The 18,924-nt window shown below is 44.8% G+C and overlaps 1 protein-coding gene and 1 long non-coding RNA gene across 4 annotated transcripts in view; one reads left to right on the forward strand and one right to left on the reverse strand.

Moving 5' to 3' along the window:
- LOC131486794 (uncharacterized) overlaps positions 1 to 13,965 on the forward strand; it is a 28,190-nt gene extending 14,225 nt beyond the window's left edge. Inside the window, exons 3-6 of the long non-coding RNA XR_009249451.1 lie at positions 5,526 to 5,630; positions 6,118 to 6,252; positions 7,922 to 8,109; positions 13,664 to 13,965. This is a non-coding gene — a long non-coding RNA (uncharacterized LOC131486794). The remainder of the gene's footprint in view (positions 1 to 5,525; positions 5,631 to 6,117; positions 6,253 to 7,921; positions 8,110 to 13,663) is intronic.
- A 1,585-nt stretch (positions 13,966 to 15,550) lies between these two features.
- POU2AF1 (POU class 2 homeobox associating factor 1) overlaps positions 15,551 to 18,924 on the reverse strand; it is a 29,189-nt gene continuing 25,815 nt past the window's right edge. For all 3 annotated transcript variants that reach the window (XM_058686722.1, XM_058686724.1, XM_058686723.1), the window contains exons 3-5: positions 18,854 to 18,896; positions 18,504 to 18,769; positions 15,551 to 15,893 (exon numbers count right to left, since the gene is read on the reverse strand). In XM_058686722.1, coding sequence (XP_058542705.1) covers positions 15,579 to 15,893; positions 18,504 to 18,769; positions 18,854 to 18,896 — 624 coding nt within the window. In that variant the 3' untranslated portion in view covers positions 15,551 to 15,578. The remainder of the gene's footprint in view (positions 15,894 to 18,503; positions 18,770 to 18,853; positions 18,897 to 18,924) is intronic.

Raw genomic sequence — 18,924 nt, forward strand, 5'->3', positions numbered from 1 at the left:
AGCAAAAGGTAAGGTCGGCACAAATACAAACTCATAACTGGCATTTGCATAGCTGAGCTCCCGGGTCCAGCTGGAGCAGACAAGCCCCAGGAAGGCCAACAGCTTGGCCACCTGGGGCTTAGACTGCCAAGTGAGAAGCAAGCAAAGGGTCCCTCAGAAAGGCCACTTTCCCCTTGTGAGTGGCAATCCGAGACATCAGCTTTTCTCATGGCCTCCAAAAGAAGGAGTCATGGGATCTCAGGGCGGGTGGCCAACCAGAGAGCACCTGATCCATCCTTCTCTTTCTAGGCCCAACTGTACTACCTCTAACAAAAAATGGAGACAGAGAGATGATGCTCATCAAATGTGTCTTGTGACAGTACTGTTCCCAGCCCAGCCCGTCCTTTGATGCTCAGAGATCTCATTGATTCCATTCACCCTATGGTGACGATATTTACTGCCTTTATTTTATTTTTATTTTTTTTAATGTTTATTTTTGAGAGAGAGACAGAGACAGACAGAGCCTGAGTGGGGGAGGGGCAGAGAGAGGGAGACACAGAATCCAAAGCAGGCTCCAGGCTCTGAGCTGTCAGCACAGAGCCTGACACAGGGCTGGAACTCATGAACCTCGATATCACCATCTGAGCCGAAGTTGGACGCTTAACCGACTGAGCCACCCAGGTGCCCCTCACTGCCTTTATAACCAAAAGCTGTTTCTTTAGCGTCAGCCTGGAACCCTGGAGAGGAACTGTGAGCATCCATGGCTTTAGATGATAGAAAATGGACCACCTTCTCACATATGCTTCCTACATTTGCCCTCACTTATCAGTTGACAGAACAGGACTCACTAAGCACTGTGCTCTTAGAAAAGTCACTTAATCCCTGTGGACTCAGTTTCATCTCTGTAAAATGCAGATAACAGCATCATGTTCTCGTAAGATTGCTGTGGAGATCAAAGGAGAACATAGAAGCTAAATCTGTTCATAAAGAATGCAGTATAAATATAAAATATCACAGTATTATTTCTACTTACAAAAGAACAATACCAATGAGCAAACAGTAAGCACAATGAGGCTGAAGTGGCTATATTAATATCAAATAAAGTAGACTTCAAAACAAACGGTATGACCAGAGACAAAGAGGGATATTTCATAATGATGAAAGAATCTATTTATACAGAAGCCATGACAACGTAAATGTGTATCTACCTAACAAGAGAAATTCAAAATACATGAATCAAAAGTCAACAGGACTAAATAGAGAGATAAATAAACTCACAATCATAGAGATTTTAGCACCCGTCTTTCAGCAACTGATAGAATAAGTAGACCAAAATAATCAGTAAATACGTAGGAGACGTAACACTATCAACCATCTTAATTGAATTAACGTGTATAGAAGACCACATCCAACAATTACAGAATTTGATGTTTTTTTCAAGAGATCATGGTATATTCACCAAGAAGGACCAAATGTTGGTCCATAAACACAAGCCTCAATACATTTTAAGATCGCAGTCTTACAGACTGTATCCCCTCGCAACAGGGGCGCCTGGGTGGTTCAGTCGGTTAGGCATCTGACTCTTGATCTCGGCTCAGGTCATGAGCTCACGGTTCATGGGACTGGGCCCCATGTCAGGCTCTGCACTGACAATGCCGGGCCCACTCAGGATTTTCTCTTTCCCTCTCTCTCTGCCCCTCCCTTGCTCATGCTCTCTCTGTCTCTCTCAAAATAAATAAACAGACATTAAAGAAAAAAGAATATGTTCTCCCACAATAGAATTAAACTGCAAACCAGGAATGTTATGATTTCTGGAGAATTCCAAAGCATTTGGAAATTAAAACATACCCACATACCCATGAGCCACAGAAGAAATCACAAGGAAAATTTAAAATATCCCTAAATTAATTATAATTAAAATACTACACATAAAAATTTGCAGAGCACAGCTAAGGTAATGTTAAGGGAAATTTATAGCTCTAAATGCATATTTTAAAAGGTATTAAAAGAAAATTCAGTGACCTCAGATATATCTTTAAACTATAGGTCAAATGTAATTCTCAACCAGGAGTGATTTTATTCCCTAGAGGATACTTGGAAATGTATAGAGACATTTTTGGTGTCACAACTGGGTGAAGGAGAGCTATTAGCATCTAATGGATAGAGGGCAGGTTTGGCCCTAACCATCCTGCAACGAATCAAACAGCCTCCCCCAACAAAGAATTATCCAGTCAAAAATGTCCATAGTGCCAGGGTTGAGAAACCTGAATTAAATATGGCCTGGAAAACAGCCCCACAAAAAAAGCTATAGGCCCAGATAATTTCATTGGTAAATTGTATCAAACATTTCAGGAAACGATGAATACCAATCTTACACAAACTACTGTAGAATACGGAAAACAAACAAACAAACAGTTCCCCATTCATGTTATAAGGCTAGCATAACCTGTTATTAAAACCTGATAAAGGGACGCCTGGGTGGCGCAGTCGGTTAAGCGTCCGACTTCAGCCAGGTCACGATCTCGCAGTCCGTGAGTTCGAGCCCCTCGTCAGGCTCTGGGCTGATGGCTCGGAGCCTGGAGCCTGTTTCCGATTCTGTGTCTCCCTCTCTCTCTGCCCCTCCCCCATTCATGCTCTGTCTCTCTCTGTCCCAAAAATAAATAAAAAATGTTGAAAAAAAAAATTTTAAACCTGATAAAGACAGGACATATATACAGGTGAAATTTTTTACCAAAGAAGTTACATTGTGGCCTAGTGAGATTTATTCCAAGAATACAAGGTTAGTTTAAATTCCAAAGACACCTATTAATATAATTCACCATATTGACAGAAAGAGAAGAAAAACTGCATGATTATCTCAATGGATCAGAAAAAGTCATATGAGAAATTCAGCATCATTGTGACTTTTTTTAACTCAGCAAATTAGAAATAAAAAGGTATTTCCTCAATCTTATAAAGGGCATCCATTAAAAACCTACAATTGATATTATACATAATGGTAAATATTGGTTTCTCTCTAAGATCGGGAATAAGGCAAGTATGTTGCCTCTCTCCACTTCTATTCAACATTTACTAGAGGTCCTAACCCATGTGATAAAACAAGAAATGAAAATAACCCAAACAGACTGGAGAGAAAGAACTCTGTTCCCACATGAATGTCTATGTATAAAATCCTAAGAAGCCTATGAAAAATAGCGACTATAATCAATAAATAAGTTTAGCAAGATTGTGGGGTACAAGGTCAATCCACAAATGTTAATTGTATTTGTATATACTAGCAGCAATTAGAGAATTAAATCTTTAAATATAATTTCTTTTATGATAACATAAAAAATGAAATACTTAGGAATAAATTTTGATAACATGTATAGGATTTGTACATTAAAAACTACAAAACCTTGGTAAGAAAAATTTTTAAAGAACTAGATATATGGAGAGATACACCATGTGCATGTATTGGACTATGCAATGTTTTAATATGTGAATTACTGAAAATTGATCTACAAATTTAATAAGATCCAATCATAATCTCACCAGGCTTTTTTTGGGGGGGGGGAGCGGGGGGAGTAGGAATTGACAAGCTGATTCTAAAATTTACATGGAAATGAAAAGGACCTACAATATTCAAAGCAATCTTGAAAAAAAGGAGAACAAAATTGGAGAACTTGCATATTTGATTTAAGTTTCACTACAAAGCTATAATAATTAAGACAGTATATACTAGCATAAGAATAGATAAATGTATCAATAGATCAGAAAAGAAAGTCCAGAAATAGAATTAGACTTACGTACTTATCTAATTTCAGCAAAAAACATCAGAAAAATCTGATGGAGAAGGGCAAGGCTTTTCAACAAAGACTATTTCATACCCCACCAAAAAAATGGATATTAGGTTTCAACATAAAACATAAAACTACCAAGCTTCTAGAAAAAAAATAGGATAATATTTTCACAACTTGGTGGGGAGGGTAGGCAACAAAAATTTCTTAGGTAAGACACAGAAATAAATACCCATAAAAGAAGCTACTACCTCAAATTAAGATCTTATTCACACCAAAAGATACTATGGGAAAAATGAATGTGCAAGCTGCAGCCTCGGAGAAATAGTCACAAAATATATACGGGGCAAAGGAATTATATTCAGAATACATAAAGATCCTATAACTCAATAAAAAAGAAGACAAATTGCCTTATTAAAAAATGGGCAAAATATCTGAACAGACATTTCACAAAGGAAGATAAATGAACAATAAATATGTGTAGGACAGTATCCAACATCATTAGTCATCAAAGAAATGCAAACTGAGATATACCAAACATTGGCAAGGATGTGGAGTAAAATGGCACAACCACTTTGGAAAAAGATCTGGCAGCTTTTTTATGAAACTAAATATATACCTACTATATGATACAGTAATTCACTCTTGGGTGAATGAGATAATGAGATAAATAAAAACCTATGTGTACCCACACAGACATAGGCAAAGTAAACCAACTCATACAGGAGTGTTTTTAGCAACCGCATTCGGAATAGCCCAAAACTGGCAACAGCCCGGGTGTCAATCAATAGGAAAATGGGTAAACTGACTGTGATGTGTTCTTGCCATGGAATAGTACTCAGCAGTTCAAAGAAACTATACGTTCAACAATGGGGGTAAGTATGAACAGCATTATACTGAGTGACAGGAGAGTTACACGAGGGAGTGTATACTGTACGATCCGATTCATGTTAATTCTCCAACAGGCAACACTGATCTATGGTGAAAAATAATTGGTGGTTGCCTCCATGGAGTTGGCAGTGGAGACTGCCTAGGTAAGGGCATGAGGGGATTTGGGAGTGATGGTAACGTTTTGGATCTTGATAGAGATTCGAGTTACACAGGTGTACTCATTGAATTCTTACATTTCGTTTTACGTAAATTTGCCCTCCCAATAAAAAATAAGAGCCCTAGGGGCGCCTGGGTGGCGCAGTCGGTTAAGCGTCCGACTTCAGCCAGGTCACGATCTCGCGGTCCGTGAGTTCGAGCCCCGCGTCAGGCTCTGGGCTGATGGCTCGGAGCCTGGAGCCTGTTTCCGATTCTGTGTCTCCCTCTCTCTCTGCCCCTCCCCCGTTCATGCTCTGTCTCTCTCTGTCCCAAAAATAAATAAAAAATGTTGAAAAAAAAATTTTTTTTTAAAAAAATAAGAGCCCTAATCTCAGTTGGTTTTTTTTTCTCATCTCATTTTTAACATACGCGTCCTAAAGTACTTAGAGGTGAGTGCACCGATGTCCACGACTTAGTTTGAGATACATCTAAATACAAAATCGATTAATGGAGAAAAAGATGCATTAGATCAGTTTATAATAAACTAGAGAGAAATGCTCATTGTAGCTTTGGGGGGGGTGAGCATATGGGCGTTCACTGTACGTTTTTTAAAATGTTGGTGCCTGTTTGAAAATACTCATGATGAAATGCAGGGAAAAAAAGTAACGGTGATGGGAAATATCAGAACTCTTCCTGGTAGCCTCAGGGCAAAGGTATGTGCGCTCTCCTGTTTCTTTCCAGCCCACCGGCCCACCTGTTGCCATGAATGGGTTCTTCTAAACACAGGCGTCTGATAAACCCACATCATTACGTTGAACTTGCCCAAAAGAATATACAGTGTTTTCAGTAAGTCTGTGCGTACCTTCTAATTTTAATAGTGGTTGCCAGTATGATAAGGTTTATGATAAGTACATTATTTAAGTATATGAAAGTACCCTTATTTCAGATGTAAAGCTAGTGACACACAACTGCTATATACAGCAGTTTGTGTAATAAATAAAACTCTAACTATATTTATATAATAAGCAAGCTATAAAAAATATAATTATTTTGCAGCCAGGTGATTCTGTTTTACTATCAGCTATAAGAAAGGTAGTTTGCCTTTAAATTTTTTTCGGAAGTGTTTCTACCATACTTGTGAGCTGGTTTTAAAGTTTCAGTACAAGATGCCGGAAGATCTTCTTTACCTTCTACTCAGGAGGAACTAACATTCATGGAAGTTTTATGATAGCTACGTCAGATGTTCCCACGGGCACTTTAATTCTACTCTGACATATATCATACCCATTCAAACCTAGTTTCGTCTGCTCTAAGCTGTTCTCCTTTTCACCAGGTACCTCTGCGGCAGATGGGGTAACAATGGCTTTTGATGTGAGAAAGAGTCTGTTATTCCATTTCAAAGGTGCAGGTAAACAGATCTTGTACAGGGGACACAGCAGCAAACGCCTAGCGTCTGAACTCGCCCCAGGTGAGTCGGTGCTGAGTCACTGCAGTGACTCAGCTCAAAAGCCTTCTTGTCTTCAAGTTCATAGACCAGAGTCACTGTTCCCCAGGGGGAGGGGGGGGGGGGGTCAATAGGGCCGAATGCCACAACTCCAAAAAAATATTTATCCTGACTTACTTCCTGAGGCAGAAAGACAGAAATTCAGGTCTGCAAAGGCATTTAGGCGTTCTCGATGCATCTTTACCCCAAAGCCCTTGCACTCTTTATTGGCTTGTGCAGAAAGGATTATGCTTTTTCTGTTTAGTAAGATGGTGTGTAGATTTCTGTTTAAAACGGAGAAAGTAGATCTGTAAGTCTAAGAGATTTGGAAAAACAAAAGAAAAAAAGAGAAATACCTGTTTCAAATTATCTCATAAAAACTTCATACCGACTACATCTTTCCTTCCTCTGAAGGGCATTTTTTTTAATTTAGTTTATTTTTGAGAGAGACAGAGACAGAGCAAAGGAGAGGCAGAGAGAGTGGGAGACACAGAATCTGAAGCAGGTTCCAGGCCCTGAGCTGTCAGCACAGAGCCCTACTCAGGCTTCCCAAGTCACCAGCTATCAGATCATGACCTGAGCCGAAGTAGGACACTTAACGGACTGAGCCACCCAGGCGCCCCAGAAAGGCATTTTTAAATCAAATCTACAGAACAGGGTAGTCTCATGAGTAATTTGCCAGAACTGAATTCTGTGTTGAAATTTACCAAGGTGTTTAACCCATTTAATTTCAGCCCCTTAGACATTCTGATTTATGTTAACGATGTCAGGAAACAAAAAAGAAAGGCAAGGAGTTCTAGATTTAGGAAATGTGCCAGCACCTTGGCTGAACATGGTAGCTGCTCACTATGATATTGTGATTTTTAAGAAATAGAAATTTGGTCTTCATCTTGTTCCTAGCACACTGCTCCTAAAACCCTTGGAATTTCCTAAGTGACCAGGGGGATAAAGACGTTTTGTTAATGAAGCAGTTTAGGATAGCCCCTGGGTAACCTGAGGAGGGGCAGGTTGCCAGAGAAACCAACCTGCCAACTGAGGCTAGATAGTCCTGAGAGGGAAGAGGGGCCAGAGGTTGATTGAACTGATCGCCAGGACGGATGATTTAAGTCAATCAGTGACCGTGTAATGAGCCTCCATAAAAACCCAAAAGGGTGGGGTCCATAGAGCTCCTGGGTTGGTGAACACTTGGAGATTTGGAGAGAAGCGTGCGGTGCGTGGGAGAGAGCAGGGGAGCACAGCTCCCTTTCTCCCATCCTTTGCCCCGGGCACCGCCCCCCCACTGGCCCGGCCCTTAAGTAAAATACTTCTCTGACGTCTGTGAGCCACTCTAGCAAGTTAATGGAAACTGAGGAGGAGGTCATTGGAACCCCCAATCTATAATCAGTGGGGGTGCGGTCTCGTGGGACTGAGTCTGTCACCTGTGGGATCCGAGATATTTCCAGGTGATGGTGTCAGACATGGGTAACAGAACTGGACTCCCTAAAGCACCTGTTAAATGGGTGGCTAACATATCAAAAGGAATGCAAAAAAGGAGCATAATGAATACAGAGCTACCATCATCAATGTCCCTCCATTTGGAAAGCACCCAAGCAGAAGTGTGCACGGAGTGCTTTGGAGCTACAATCTACTAATTCTCAAAATTCCTCACCCTCAGAAATGGGCAAATGATACTCCCTTCGACAGAGGAAAACAACCCAGGCACACAGGTGGCATGGCAGACTCGGAATCTTAACAGCAACTTTGAAAATCACGACACCTGAGAAACCGCCTCTGGGGACACACCCGTTGGCTACAGGTCCATTGAAGGACACACTTTCAGAGAGACCACAAAAGTACGAAAAGGTAAGACTTCTGGCTACAGTCTGTGTAATCCATTAAATATATTTTGTTTTGTAAATCTACATCCATTCAGTTTTCTATCTGTATTGTGTGTATACCGCAGGTCCAAATGATATTACCTCGCTTAGTAGCAAAACAGGAGGGTTTGGATATTGGCACATAGATAATTAGCACCGTGAGAGCATATAGGCCTTGGAGGGGGACACCACTAACCATCAAGATTCTAGATCTCAAGGTCAAACAGCCACCAGCCAGCTGACCTAAAATGGTGCCCTTCTCTCTGCACATCCATTCTGGATTCAGTGCTGACCAGGTGATTCTCCCAATATGTAGACCCCTGAGTGATTGCAGTCTGAGGTAGTCCACGTGGGAACATTCCAACCAACCACACGTCTTCATCCGTATCTTCTTCTGCACCCATCTTTACACGCAGGGCAAACAGTAATACTTGCTGGATGAATTGAGGTGAACATGTGAACTTGGATAAGTTACTTAACCTCTTTAAGGGTTTCTTCTCCCTATAAACAGGAGTTAAAATGGTGCATTCCTTCGTTGCTTTTTGTGAGGATTAAATGAGATAGTGGCAACACCTTTACTAGTAAATGTGAGATACGTAAAGCACCTGGCTTTATACTTACCACTCATTTCACGACGTTAATAACCTTCCATTTGCTCCGCTAACCCTGAGTGGCTTGTAATGAGGGCTATGCCTGACTTTTTAAATTCCCCAACAAGTAGCCCAGTACCCGGTACATACATGTTATTTATTGCATGTGGCATATGAGGCAAGAGTCTCCAGTCTCATTTATCAGAAGTTAGTTACAACCTCTCTGGAGCCCTCCTGAGTCACTGTAGACACCAACAGCTTGTTTCACAGAAATAGATAGAATTTTAAGACCGTAACTAAAGACATTAGTCATGGCTCAGTTACACCCTATCATTGGGATAAGCAGATTTTTCAGCCCTGCATGGGTCGTTCTAGTGCCAAGGTTCTTCAGGCCACAGCCAACTTCCCTCGGGTGGTCCCCATGGGGGGGGGGGGGTTTAGTGACAACTCCAGCAAGCAAGAATCTTTAATCCAAGCTCCAAAGTGGGGTGTGTATATCCTAGGTATCACAAGAGACAATCCATTGGGGTATAGAAAGAAACTACTCATTTATGAGAAAAAAAGAAATTAAATCTACTTGGATTGAATATGTGAACTAAGGGGACCAGATGTCCCTGTTTGCCTCAGACTAAAGATTTCCTAGAACACTTGATTTTCAGCGCTCAATCATGAGTGAATTGTTACCTCAGCATGGACTAAGGCTGGCGCCCAAACTGTGTGACACGTGGGTCTGAGAGTGTCCCCAGAGAGACGAGGACATCCTGTACGGGAGAAAGGTTGATGGCGGTGCCTTTGCCCAGTTCATTCACTTCCATCAAATTGCAACATAGTGGGTGTTACAGGATGATCATCTGTGTGATTAATCTTATGGACACAGCACCTCTCAGTGACGCAAGCTTTATAGTGGGATGGGACTCTTGCACCATGAAGAGAATCACTGATTATCTCCCGGCTAAAACTCCAAAGAACTGTCAGACTGAAACATGAATTATGGATATTTTTTACCTAAACTTGCTATTCTTTTTTGGTTGATAAGTTTACTGTGCGAAATATGTTACCTGCAGATTTTTTAATGTTTCATGTATTTTTGAGAGAGTGCAAGCAGGGGTGGGGCAGAGAGACGGGGGGGACAGAGGATTCGCAGTGGGCTCTGGGCTGACAGTTGTGAGCCCGACTTGGGGCTTGAACTCATGAACCAGGAGATCGTGACCTGAGCCGAAGTCGGACGTTCAACCAACCAAGTCACCCAGGGGCCTCAGATATTTTTTAAGTAACGAACATAATTTACATTTAACCAGCCCATCAAAACAAAGATGACACTTTAATGATGCTTTTATAAACTCATGTAATGGGGAAAACATTTAGAAAGTGGAAGTTTAGTAGACGTTGAGGGATATATCCATCATCATGGGCTATTGTTGCTGACAATTATGATCTAGGTGTGTGTCACCTATGAAAACTGTCTTCATACCTTTTTTTTTTAAGTAGAAGCAGAATGTTTTAGCTTGTTTAAGAACTTTCCAGATAAAGATTTTGAGTGGTTTTAACTCAGTGTGTTGAAAATACAAAAAGGCAGCCCCCTCGGTGAGTTTATAAGACTAACTGATGTCAGCTAGGATGGTAATTTACTAGCCAGATTTACAAATAAAGCTTTGCAAAATTGATGGAAGCAGTTATGAAATGATTTTTTAATTTGTTTAGCACAGCCAATGATTTACTATTTTTATTTGGATCTCAATATCTTGGTATGGTATCTTTTTCAGCTATGACAGCCATTGAAACCAAGTACCTAAATAATAGAACTTAGACCCAGATCTCCAACTTGGAGTATCACAAAGATTTTATTTTATTTTATTTTATTTTATTTTATTTTATTTTATTTTATTTTAAATTTATTAAGTTTATTTATTTATTTTGAGAGAGAGAGCACAAGGAGGGGAAGGGGCAGAGAGGGAGAGAACGAATCCCAAGCAGGCTCCACACCACCAGCATAGAGCCTGACGCAGGTCTCGAACCCACAAACTGCAAGATCGTGACCTGAGCCAAAGTCGGACGCTTAACCGACTGAGCCACTCAGGTGTCCCTGGAGAATCACAAAGATTTTAAAAATCAATTTAGATATATTCAATAATATTTCTCCTTCTAAACATTATTTATTATTATTTATTATTTATCAGCAACAAATAATTTTAATTATTAATAAAGTTAAAAGAATTTTATTATATTAATGACTGAAATAATGCTTTAAAATATTATGTTTTATATTTACTTCATCTTTTAAATTTCTCTTGTGACCGTTCTATAATGGATATTATGTTCATAGAGGAGTTCAGGGATACGATTTATAAATAACTAAATATATGTGTATAGGGATGGACACTCACGCTGAAAAGAGATCACTGCACTAGCAAACTACCTCAAAGCAGAAATCTGTAATAACTCTTTTTTTTTTTTTTTTTTTTTTTTTTAACGTTTATTTATTTTTGAGACAGAGAGAGACAGAGCATGAACGGGGGAGGGTCACAGAGAGAGGGAGACACAGAATCTGAAACAGGCTCCAGGCTCTGAGCTGTCCGCACAGAGCCCGACGCGGGGCTCGAACTCACGGACCGCGAGATCGTGACCTGAGCCGAAGTCGGACGCTTAACCGACCAAGCCACCCAGGCGCCCCAAAATCTGTAATAACTCTTGATGCCTGCCTAGCCCAGAGCTGCCACTGAATAACATATATTCAGTGAATGAATGGTCACGTTCGTCAATGTTGTCATGTCCTGTAGGACTGCCTTTTTTAAAGCTGAATAACCATTGTATGTATAGGTCACATTTTCTTTATCCATCAAGGACATTATGCTAATGTGGAAAAAGTCAGTCACAGCAGCACAAACACTGTACAAGTTCATGTCCACGAGTGTTTTGCCAAAATAGTTAAACACATAGAAGCAAAGAATGGGATGGTGGTTGCCAGGGGCTAGGCCGAGAGGGAAGAGGGAGTTGCTAATCAGCGGGTATTCCCTTTCAGTTATTCAAGATGAATAAGTTCCTAGAGATCTGACGTATAACATTGTGCCTAGAGATAACAATACTGTATGGTATACTTACAAGTATGTTGAGTGTTCTTGACAAAATTGATTAATTTTGTAAAATTTAATTTTACTGAGGGCTGATGGTGGGTGGGAGGGAGGGGAGGGTGGGTGATGGGTATTGATGAGGGCATCTTTTGGGATGAGCACTGGGTGTTGTATGGAAACCAATTTGACAATAAATTTCATATATTTAAAAAAATAATAAAATTTAAAAAATAAAAATTTTATTTTATTTATCTTGAGGGAGAGAGAGAGCAAGGGAAGGGCACAGAGCGAGGGAGAGGCAGAGAGAGAGCATCCCAAGCAAGCTCTGGCTGCCAGCGCAGAGCCCAACGGGGCTTGAATTCAAGAACCACGAGATCATGACCTGAACCAAAATGAAGAGTCAGGCACTTAACCGACTGAGCCACCCAGGTACCCCTAAAAATTTTTAATTAAGAAAAAAATGTAAAGCCCTTCCGAAGAATCCATAGGTGTACCTGGAAGAACTACCGAATAAGAACACCAGCTTATGGAAGTTCCTACCCAAGCTTTAAGGGGGGGAAAAAAAAAGAAGCATCTGAGAAACGTCATGTGTCTGTGAGTCTCAGAAAGGAGGCTCCACTGTAATCAACTGTGTCATCCATATCCACATTCCTTCAACAGAATCGATGGAAAATCTCCCAAATTCATGCAATTCAGCGAGGAATTACTGAGTACCTCACCTCTGATTCACAAAGTAGGTTACTACAAAATGAGTTATCTTTGATTTCTGATTTCAGGAAATTCGTGTTTAGAACACGTCTCCAAATTGCACTGAGAGATGATTGCAGACGAAGGATCAGAGAATTTGAGCCTCGTGGTGGCATTATTATTCCGTAGAGGCCCAGCTTCTTTGTCCCAGCAGGTACCCATCTTCTCCTTTCTGCCTCATTTCACGCTGGAAATGGGCAGCTTCACGGATCAGAATCTGACAGGGCACCGACCTAGACCAGGGCGGCCATATGTTCCACACCGCAGACCGAGGGCATCACGGAAGCTGGTGACAGAGGCAAAGTACATTTTTAAAAGATCTTCCCCTCCCACTGAGTGTTGGCAAAACTAGAGAGGGAAGAAATCCTCGAGGACGTTTCCTTTCGTGTCTTTATTCTGGATTATGATCTACACAGAGACTAAGAAGAAAGACAACAGGGGCGATCAAGTCAAGCACACGAAATAGCTGGAGATACTATTGTGCCCCAAAATCTGGACACAAGACATATGGCAGAATAAAGTGGACTATTAAAACAAAAACAAAAACAAAAACGGTCACCCCAGGAGAGATGAACAGTGAAGGCAGTGATCTCAGAAGTTCTTAGTAACTCAGAAAATCACCTGGAAAAGGAGACCTTCCAAACCGTTACTCACTCTAAGGACTGGTGTTCCAGAGGACTGGCAGGCTTCTTGACCGTCCCTCTCACTGTGATGTCTGGCCCTGAGAGCTGGCTTCCTGTGGGCCTAGCTTCTGACACATGGAGGTACCAGTGGTTGAACTTACCTCTGGACACCCAGCATCACGAGAATTGACTCATGTAGCATGAATAACACCCAGGAGGGGCAATAGGGTTAAACAGTTTCCTTCATCATCTCAGATCCCTGCTCGCCTGGAGACAAGGCTACGGGCCTCGCACGTTGTGCCCGCGGGAGCTGGGCAGCAGGCAGGTGGGGCCGGTTCCTTCTTCCCTTGCTGTAGATCAAGTTGCAAAGTCAACAAGACTAGTGTAAGCGGCCGCCTACACTCACACTGTCCGACACGGAACTGCAGGTGAAGGGGGATTAATCTGATAAGAAATAAAACGCTTCGGCACAGGAGTCTGAGCAAATCTTTATTAACATGTTTCCATTTTAGCAGGAAAACCCAGGAAGAAACTGAGGGAGGTTATTACAACCAAGACCTTTGCACCTCAAGGTAAGGAGACAAAAAGACACTGTTTAAATCTTAGCAAACACTTAAAGTACTTTATTTCCTTGGTAGTTTTTGCCAACTTAACTCCCCTCCAGAGATTGCTTCTACATCCTCTCAAGCCCTCCAAGAGTAGGCTGAAAAATCTTGCATAGTGTTTTCTTAAAGGAAACCAGGGTGTTTGATCCAACAGGCCTGAAACTGCCCCCCCCCACCTCCTTTGCCTACTCGCCATCACTACCAACAAAGATGTCAATTCGGTACCTGAAATTTTACGCTTTTAAATCCAAAGAGTAAGTCTGAGTAAAAATAATTCAAGATAATTCGTATTGAGATTTTAGGCAGATGCTGAGACATTTGGGTCAAAATAAACCCAAAGCAGAAAAAAAAAAAAATCCAATGAAAGACAACTTTCTGGAGTTTTTATTTTAAAAGGGCAAGAAAATGTGTCCAAGAAGCCATTGTTTCTGAGAAAAGTTTATTACCTCGTCATGGATTCCGCCAACTAAGCTGTCTGCCCAGTGCTGACCGTGGGGTTAGCCAGCAGATGACAGCCCCTGTCAGGAGATGAACGCCCCCCCCCCCAACAGCTGTGCTCCAGCACCAGCCAGTTTGGAGGCCCCCCAGCCAGAAAATATCCGTTGAAATTAAACCCAGTGGTACTTCTGGCTGAGGTTCTAGAAGCCCCCAGGAAGGTGCCGGAGAAGGAGGCTGTGGTCCACACAATGATGGCTCTTTATAAGACACAGAAGAACCACGTGTGGCACTGAGCGAGGACCCCGCCCCCACGGGGCTTCAGTGAGTTTTGGTTCGCACACAGCGAGCGCCACGGAGGGTCCGCACGTGGGAAGGCGCAATCAGAGGTATTAACCCTCCCGATTATAAGAGCTCGGCTTTCCTGGCCAGTATCCTCAAGGAGAGCGACAAAACCACCAATCGAAGCAATTATGGCTCTTAAGTTTATTCTCCTTCTTAACAACCAAGTAATCTGAAGCTCAGTGGTTCCTTAGTCCTCCTTCTCCCCACCCAACCTTCTCCTCCCCCTCCCCCCACCGCAACACATGCGCGCACGCACACACACACACACACACACACACACCCCGTTCCCCTCCCTCCTCTGTCCCTCAACCCACCCACTCTGCTGTTGATTTTTCTCCCCCCGAACACCACCCCCACCACCTAACTGAGCCTCAGGCCTTGGGACTCTGCTGCCTAGACTGTAAATCTGGCCAGCACAGAGAACAGCAAACAAAGAATCAACTGTGAGAACTGACAGCTCAAGGACTTGGGCAGTGGGTCTGCAAGGCCACCCCATACACCTCAAAATGACAGAGGGCAGGGCCGCACTGGCCCCAAGACAGCTCAGCTGGGCTGCTGCTCCAATGAACAAAATGAGGCAGAAATAAAAGCACCTGCGACATGGGTTTGCAACACTGGCATCAATATTACCACAAAAATCTCTATAATTCCTTCTCAGATAGGAACAGAAATGGAAAAAAAAAATGAAGGAAGGAGGAAGGGAGGAAGGGGTTCGGGGGAGGGAGGAAAGGAGAAAAAGAGGAAGGGAGGAGGGGGGAGGGAGGAAGGCAGAAAGGGAAGGAGGGGAGAGGGAGAAAAGGAGGAAGAAGGCAGGAAGGCGAGGGGGAAGGAAGGGAGGAGGAGGGAGGGAGGGAGGAAAGAAGGAGGAAGAGCGGAGGGAGGAAGGAAAGCCAATTATTCTAGTTGAGGGGGGGAAGTGTAGTTGCGAGACAGCTACTCCAAACAGGTGTGAATCTGAGGCTCAATCCCAGGCTCAGTGTAAAATCCCAGGCTCGGGGAGCAGGGCTCTCCGGGGGAGCAGGGCTCTCCGGGCGAGCAGGCCCTAAAAGCCTTCCACCGAGAGCGTGTGGTTGAGCGCGTAGGCGTCGCCGTCCTCTTCCTCCAAAAGCAGCTTGTCGATGGTCAGGGAATTGATGGCCCTCCTGGGGTCTTCCGTGTCCTGAAGGACCGGCTCGGGGATGGAGATGGGCAGCTGGACGAACTGGGGCCCGGGCAGGGCTGGGGCCGGAGGCTGGTACTGCAGGGTGGAGGCGGGCAGTGTGGACAGGGGCTGCGGCCATGGGAAATAGGTGAGGGGCGCCTGGTGCTCCGGGCCCTCCAGCTGGGGCCCCACGGGGGGCGCGGCCGCGCCTCTCGCCTGTGATGGGGAAGACACGGGACCCAGGGTTAGCAGCCCCGGGGTATCCGCTCGTCCTCCGCGCTCGTCCTGCTCCCGGTGGGGAGCTCTCGGGCCCCCTCAACTTGGCCCCTGCCTGCGCTCTCAGCCCGGAGGGGGGGGGGGGGCTCCATTTCCACCTGCTCGGTGTCTCCCCCCCAAGGAGAAGCCACGCAGACTTCAGCTGGATCCCTGCCCCTGACTCTCACTAGCTACAAGTCCTGGCTCCCACCACCTCCCCCCCCCCATTTTTCTCTTCTGTGGGGTCCCTTACGAGCAGGACTGACATCGCAGGGCTGAGCCAATTGGAGACGCTTTTCCAGATTTTATTGCAATATGAATTCCATCCTAATTTCAGAGATATTAAATTGTGGAGGCAGGGGAGGGGGGGATGCACATCTTAAAAACTGGTGAAAGTACGGCATGTTAACGAGCCTGCCCCCTGGGTAGCAGCTGTATCGCCAGGCGGCCACTGTCACGCCTGGACACACACGGTGTGTGGTCCGCCCTGAGGTCCGCCCACACGGTGCCACTCATCTCCCATGTGCTAGGAACCCACCCGGACGCTGGGGGAGCCCGGTGCCTGCCACATCCTCATCCTCCTCTGTCTCTGAGCTGGGCCCCCGTGGCTGTCCCCGGCCGTTCTCGCAGGTGCCCTACAAACAATACCCCTCACGTGGGCAACAACCACACTATAAAGGTCACTTTATAAAACCACACTTGAGGTCAAGCCTGCAAGACAGGCAGGGCCTGGATTCCGACTATCTCCCACAGCTGAGGAAGCAGAGACAGGGAGGAAGATCTCTGCGTGAAATGATGTGAGAGAGGCTGAAGTCTCCCCCTACCGCCCCTGGGAACAGAGTCATTTAGAAAAGAGATTATGTCAGTCCCCTGGGAATCTTGCTACAGTGCCCGTTTTGGTACAAGAGGTCTGGAGTAGGGCCCGGGATTCTGCATGTCCAATCAGATCCTTGGTGACGCCAGGGTGGCTGGTCCGGGGACCGTACGTAGCTCGAGTAGCAAGGCTTTAGGGTGTTTTTCTATAGAATGATAGAGCTGGGAAGGGTCTCAGAGGCCTTCCAGCCTCCCAGCAAAGCCTGACTGTTTCCAGCGTTTCAAAATTCCCATGGAAATCCTACTTTGTGGAGTCAGAAACCGGGGACTGCAGGTTTCTTTGCTCAGGGATAGAATTCCATCAACCCCGGGCTTTAACAGGTCTTATCTCCTGCTAATCAGGGGTGCTGACTAGTAGCTCTCACCAGCTTTGATGCGTTGATTTACAAAGCGGCAAAACAAACAAATTATTTCTTAATAAATACGGTCTGTTTGATACACAGAGCCTTTCAAGGTAGGAGGTGGGGATAATGAAAGGATAAATAATGAAAGAAATCCTTGGGATTGAAATGACTGAGAACCATTACGTCCACCGCTTCCCGCCCCCACCAGAGGCCCCCGATATGGAAATGAGTTGCTTGGGAAAGATGTTGAATTCACTCCTCTAGCCACCATCATCCATGCCCACAACCGGTTTGTGGAGTAGCCAGGTAGGGTTGGGGGAGGAGAGCTCTTGTGGGCCCTTGTCTGGATGGTGATGAAAGGGTAGGTGCAACAGCATGACGCTGAACCCTTGAGGGAAACGGGTGGGGGGAGGTGGGGAACCAAAGCCAGTTCCACCTCAATGTGGGCTTTGCAGCTACTCCTGAGGCCCCAACTCGCACCCCCAGAGTGTTCCCTGAACTGAGGCCGGATATAGCTACACCCATAGACCTTTCCTCCTCCGAACGCTTAGGGGATTCCCATTCCTTTGCTCAAACAGATACTATTCACATAAAACCACTTCTCTTCCTTTCTTTGTGTCTGGGGGAGCAGGCCCTTTCTTTCCCATCGGGCACTCGAAGGCCGCCCTTGGTTAATGTTGCTGGCCAACTTTGAGACAATCATAACGTAACATTTATTGAGTGTTTTCTGTATGCCAGGAGCTGTGTTAAGTCCTCCACGGGCATCATCCCGATTGAGCCTGACATCAGCCCTCTTGTTAATATACCCATTTCACAGATGAGGACACCAGGGCTCAGAGAAATTAAGCTACTCGGTCCAGGATCACATAGCTAGTAAGGGACAAGGATTTGAACCCAAGCAATAGGTGGGTCTGACTTCATCAAAAGTAGTTTTCTGAAAAGTCGTGTCACCTGTTGCAAATCCCACTATTAGGTGACCGATCAGCCTCTAAGTCAGGGGAATAGAAAGAGAGCCCTGGTGTGGCGCAAGGCCCCAGTCAGACCTCACCTGATACCCCCATTCACTGAAAACCGAAACTTCCAACCAAGACCTTCTGCTCTGGGGGCGGCACGGGGAGATTTAGGGCAGAAAGGCTGGAGAACATCCCCGCCCCAAAGAGCACAACGTACGAAAAGGGAGGCCATCCACCTTCTTTGCGGAAGGTCAATGGGAAGAGCAGGCCTCCCTGCAGGACAGGAAGGGCTTGATGACTCAGTTATCCTGAGAATCAGTAGCAAGAACGATCAGGGGTCAGGAAGTCAGCCCAGGTTCCAAAGTGTGTCCTTGGTGGAGCAATGCTTTTGTGTGACGTACCGTGACATTAGTGATGAGCGGCTGGGAGGCGTAGGTCAGCACGGAGGAGGGCCCCACCACCGTGTAGCTCGGGCACATGGGCTGCACGTACATGTCAGCCGAGTAGGGGCAGCTGACAGCTTCGTGGGACACGTACTCCGTGTAGGGTGTCCACGGGGCCAGGGGTTGGAGGGTGGCCGGGGCCGGCTGGGAGAGCCAGCCGGCACACAGGGCCCCCTCCTCTGTCACTGTGGAAGCGGAGACCTCCATGTCAAGGCAGGGAGGACCTGTGGGAAGAAGGAAATTACAGAGTTGCAGGTGTGGCCCAGACGAGGGGCCTGGAGGGGACCAGGGCTGTGGGGAGCTCTTACCCACTGTGGTGTAGGTAGCCAGGGGCTGATGGGGCAGCACCACCTAGAGGGAGGAGAGACTAGGATCAGTG

Source organism: Neofelis nebulosa, chromosome 10 (assembly GCF_028018385.1).
Source record: "Neofelis nebulosa isolate mNeoNeb1 chromosome 10, mNeoNeb1.pri, whole genome shotgun sequence".
Taxonomy (NCBI): domain Eukaryota; kingdom Metazoa; phylum Chordata; class Mammalia; order Carnivora; family Felidae; genus Neofelis; species Neofelis nebulosa.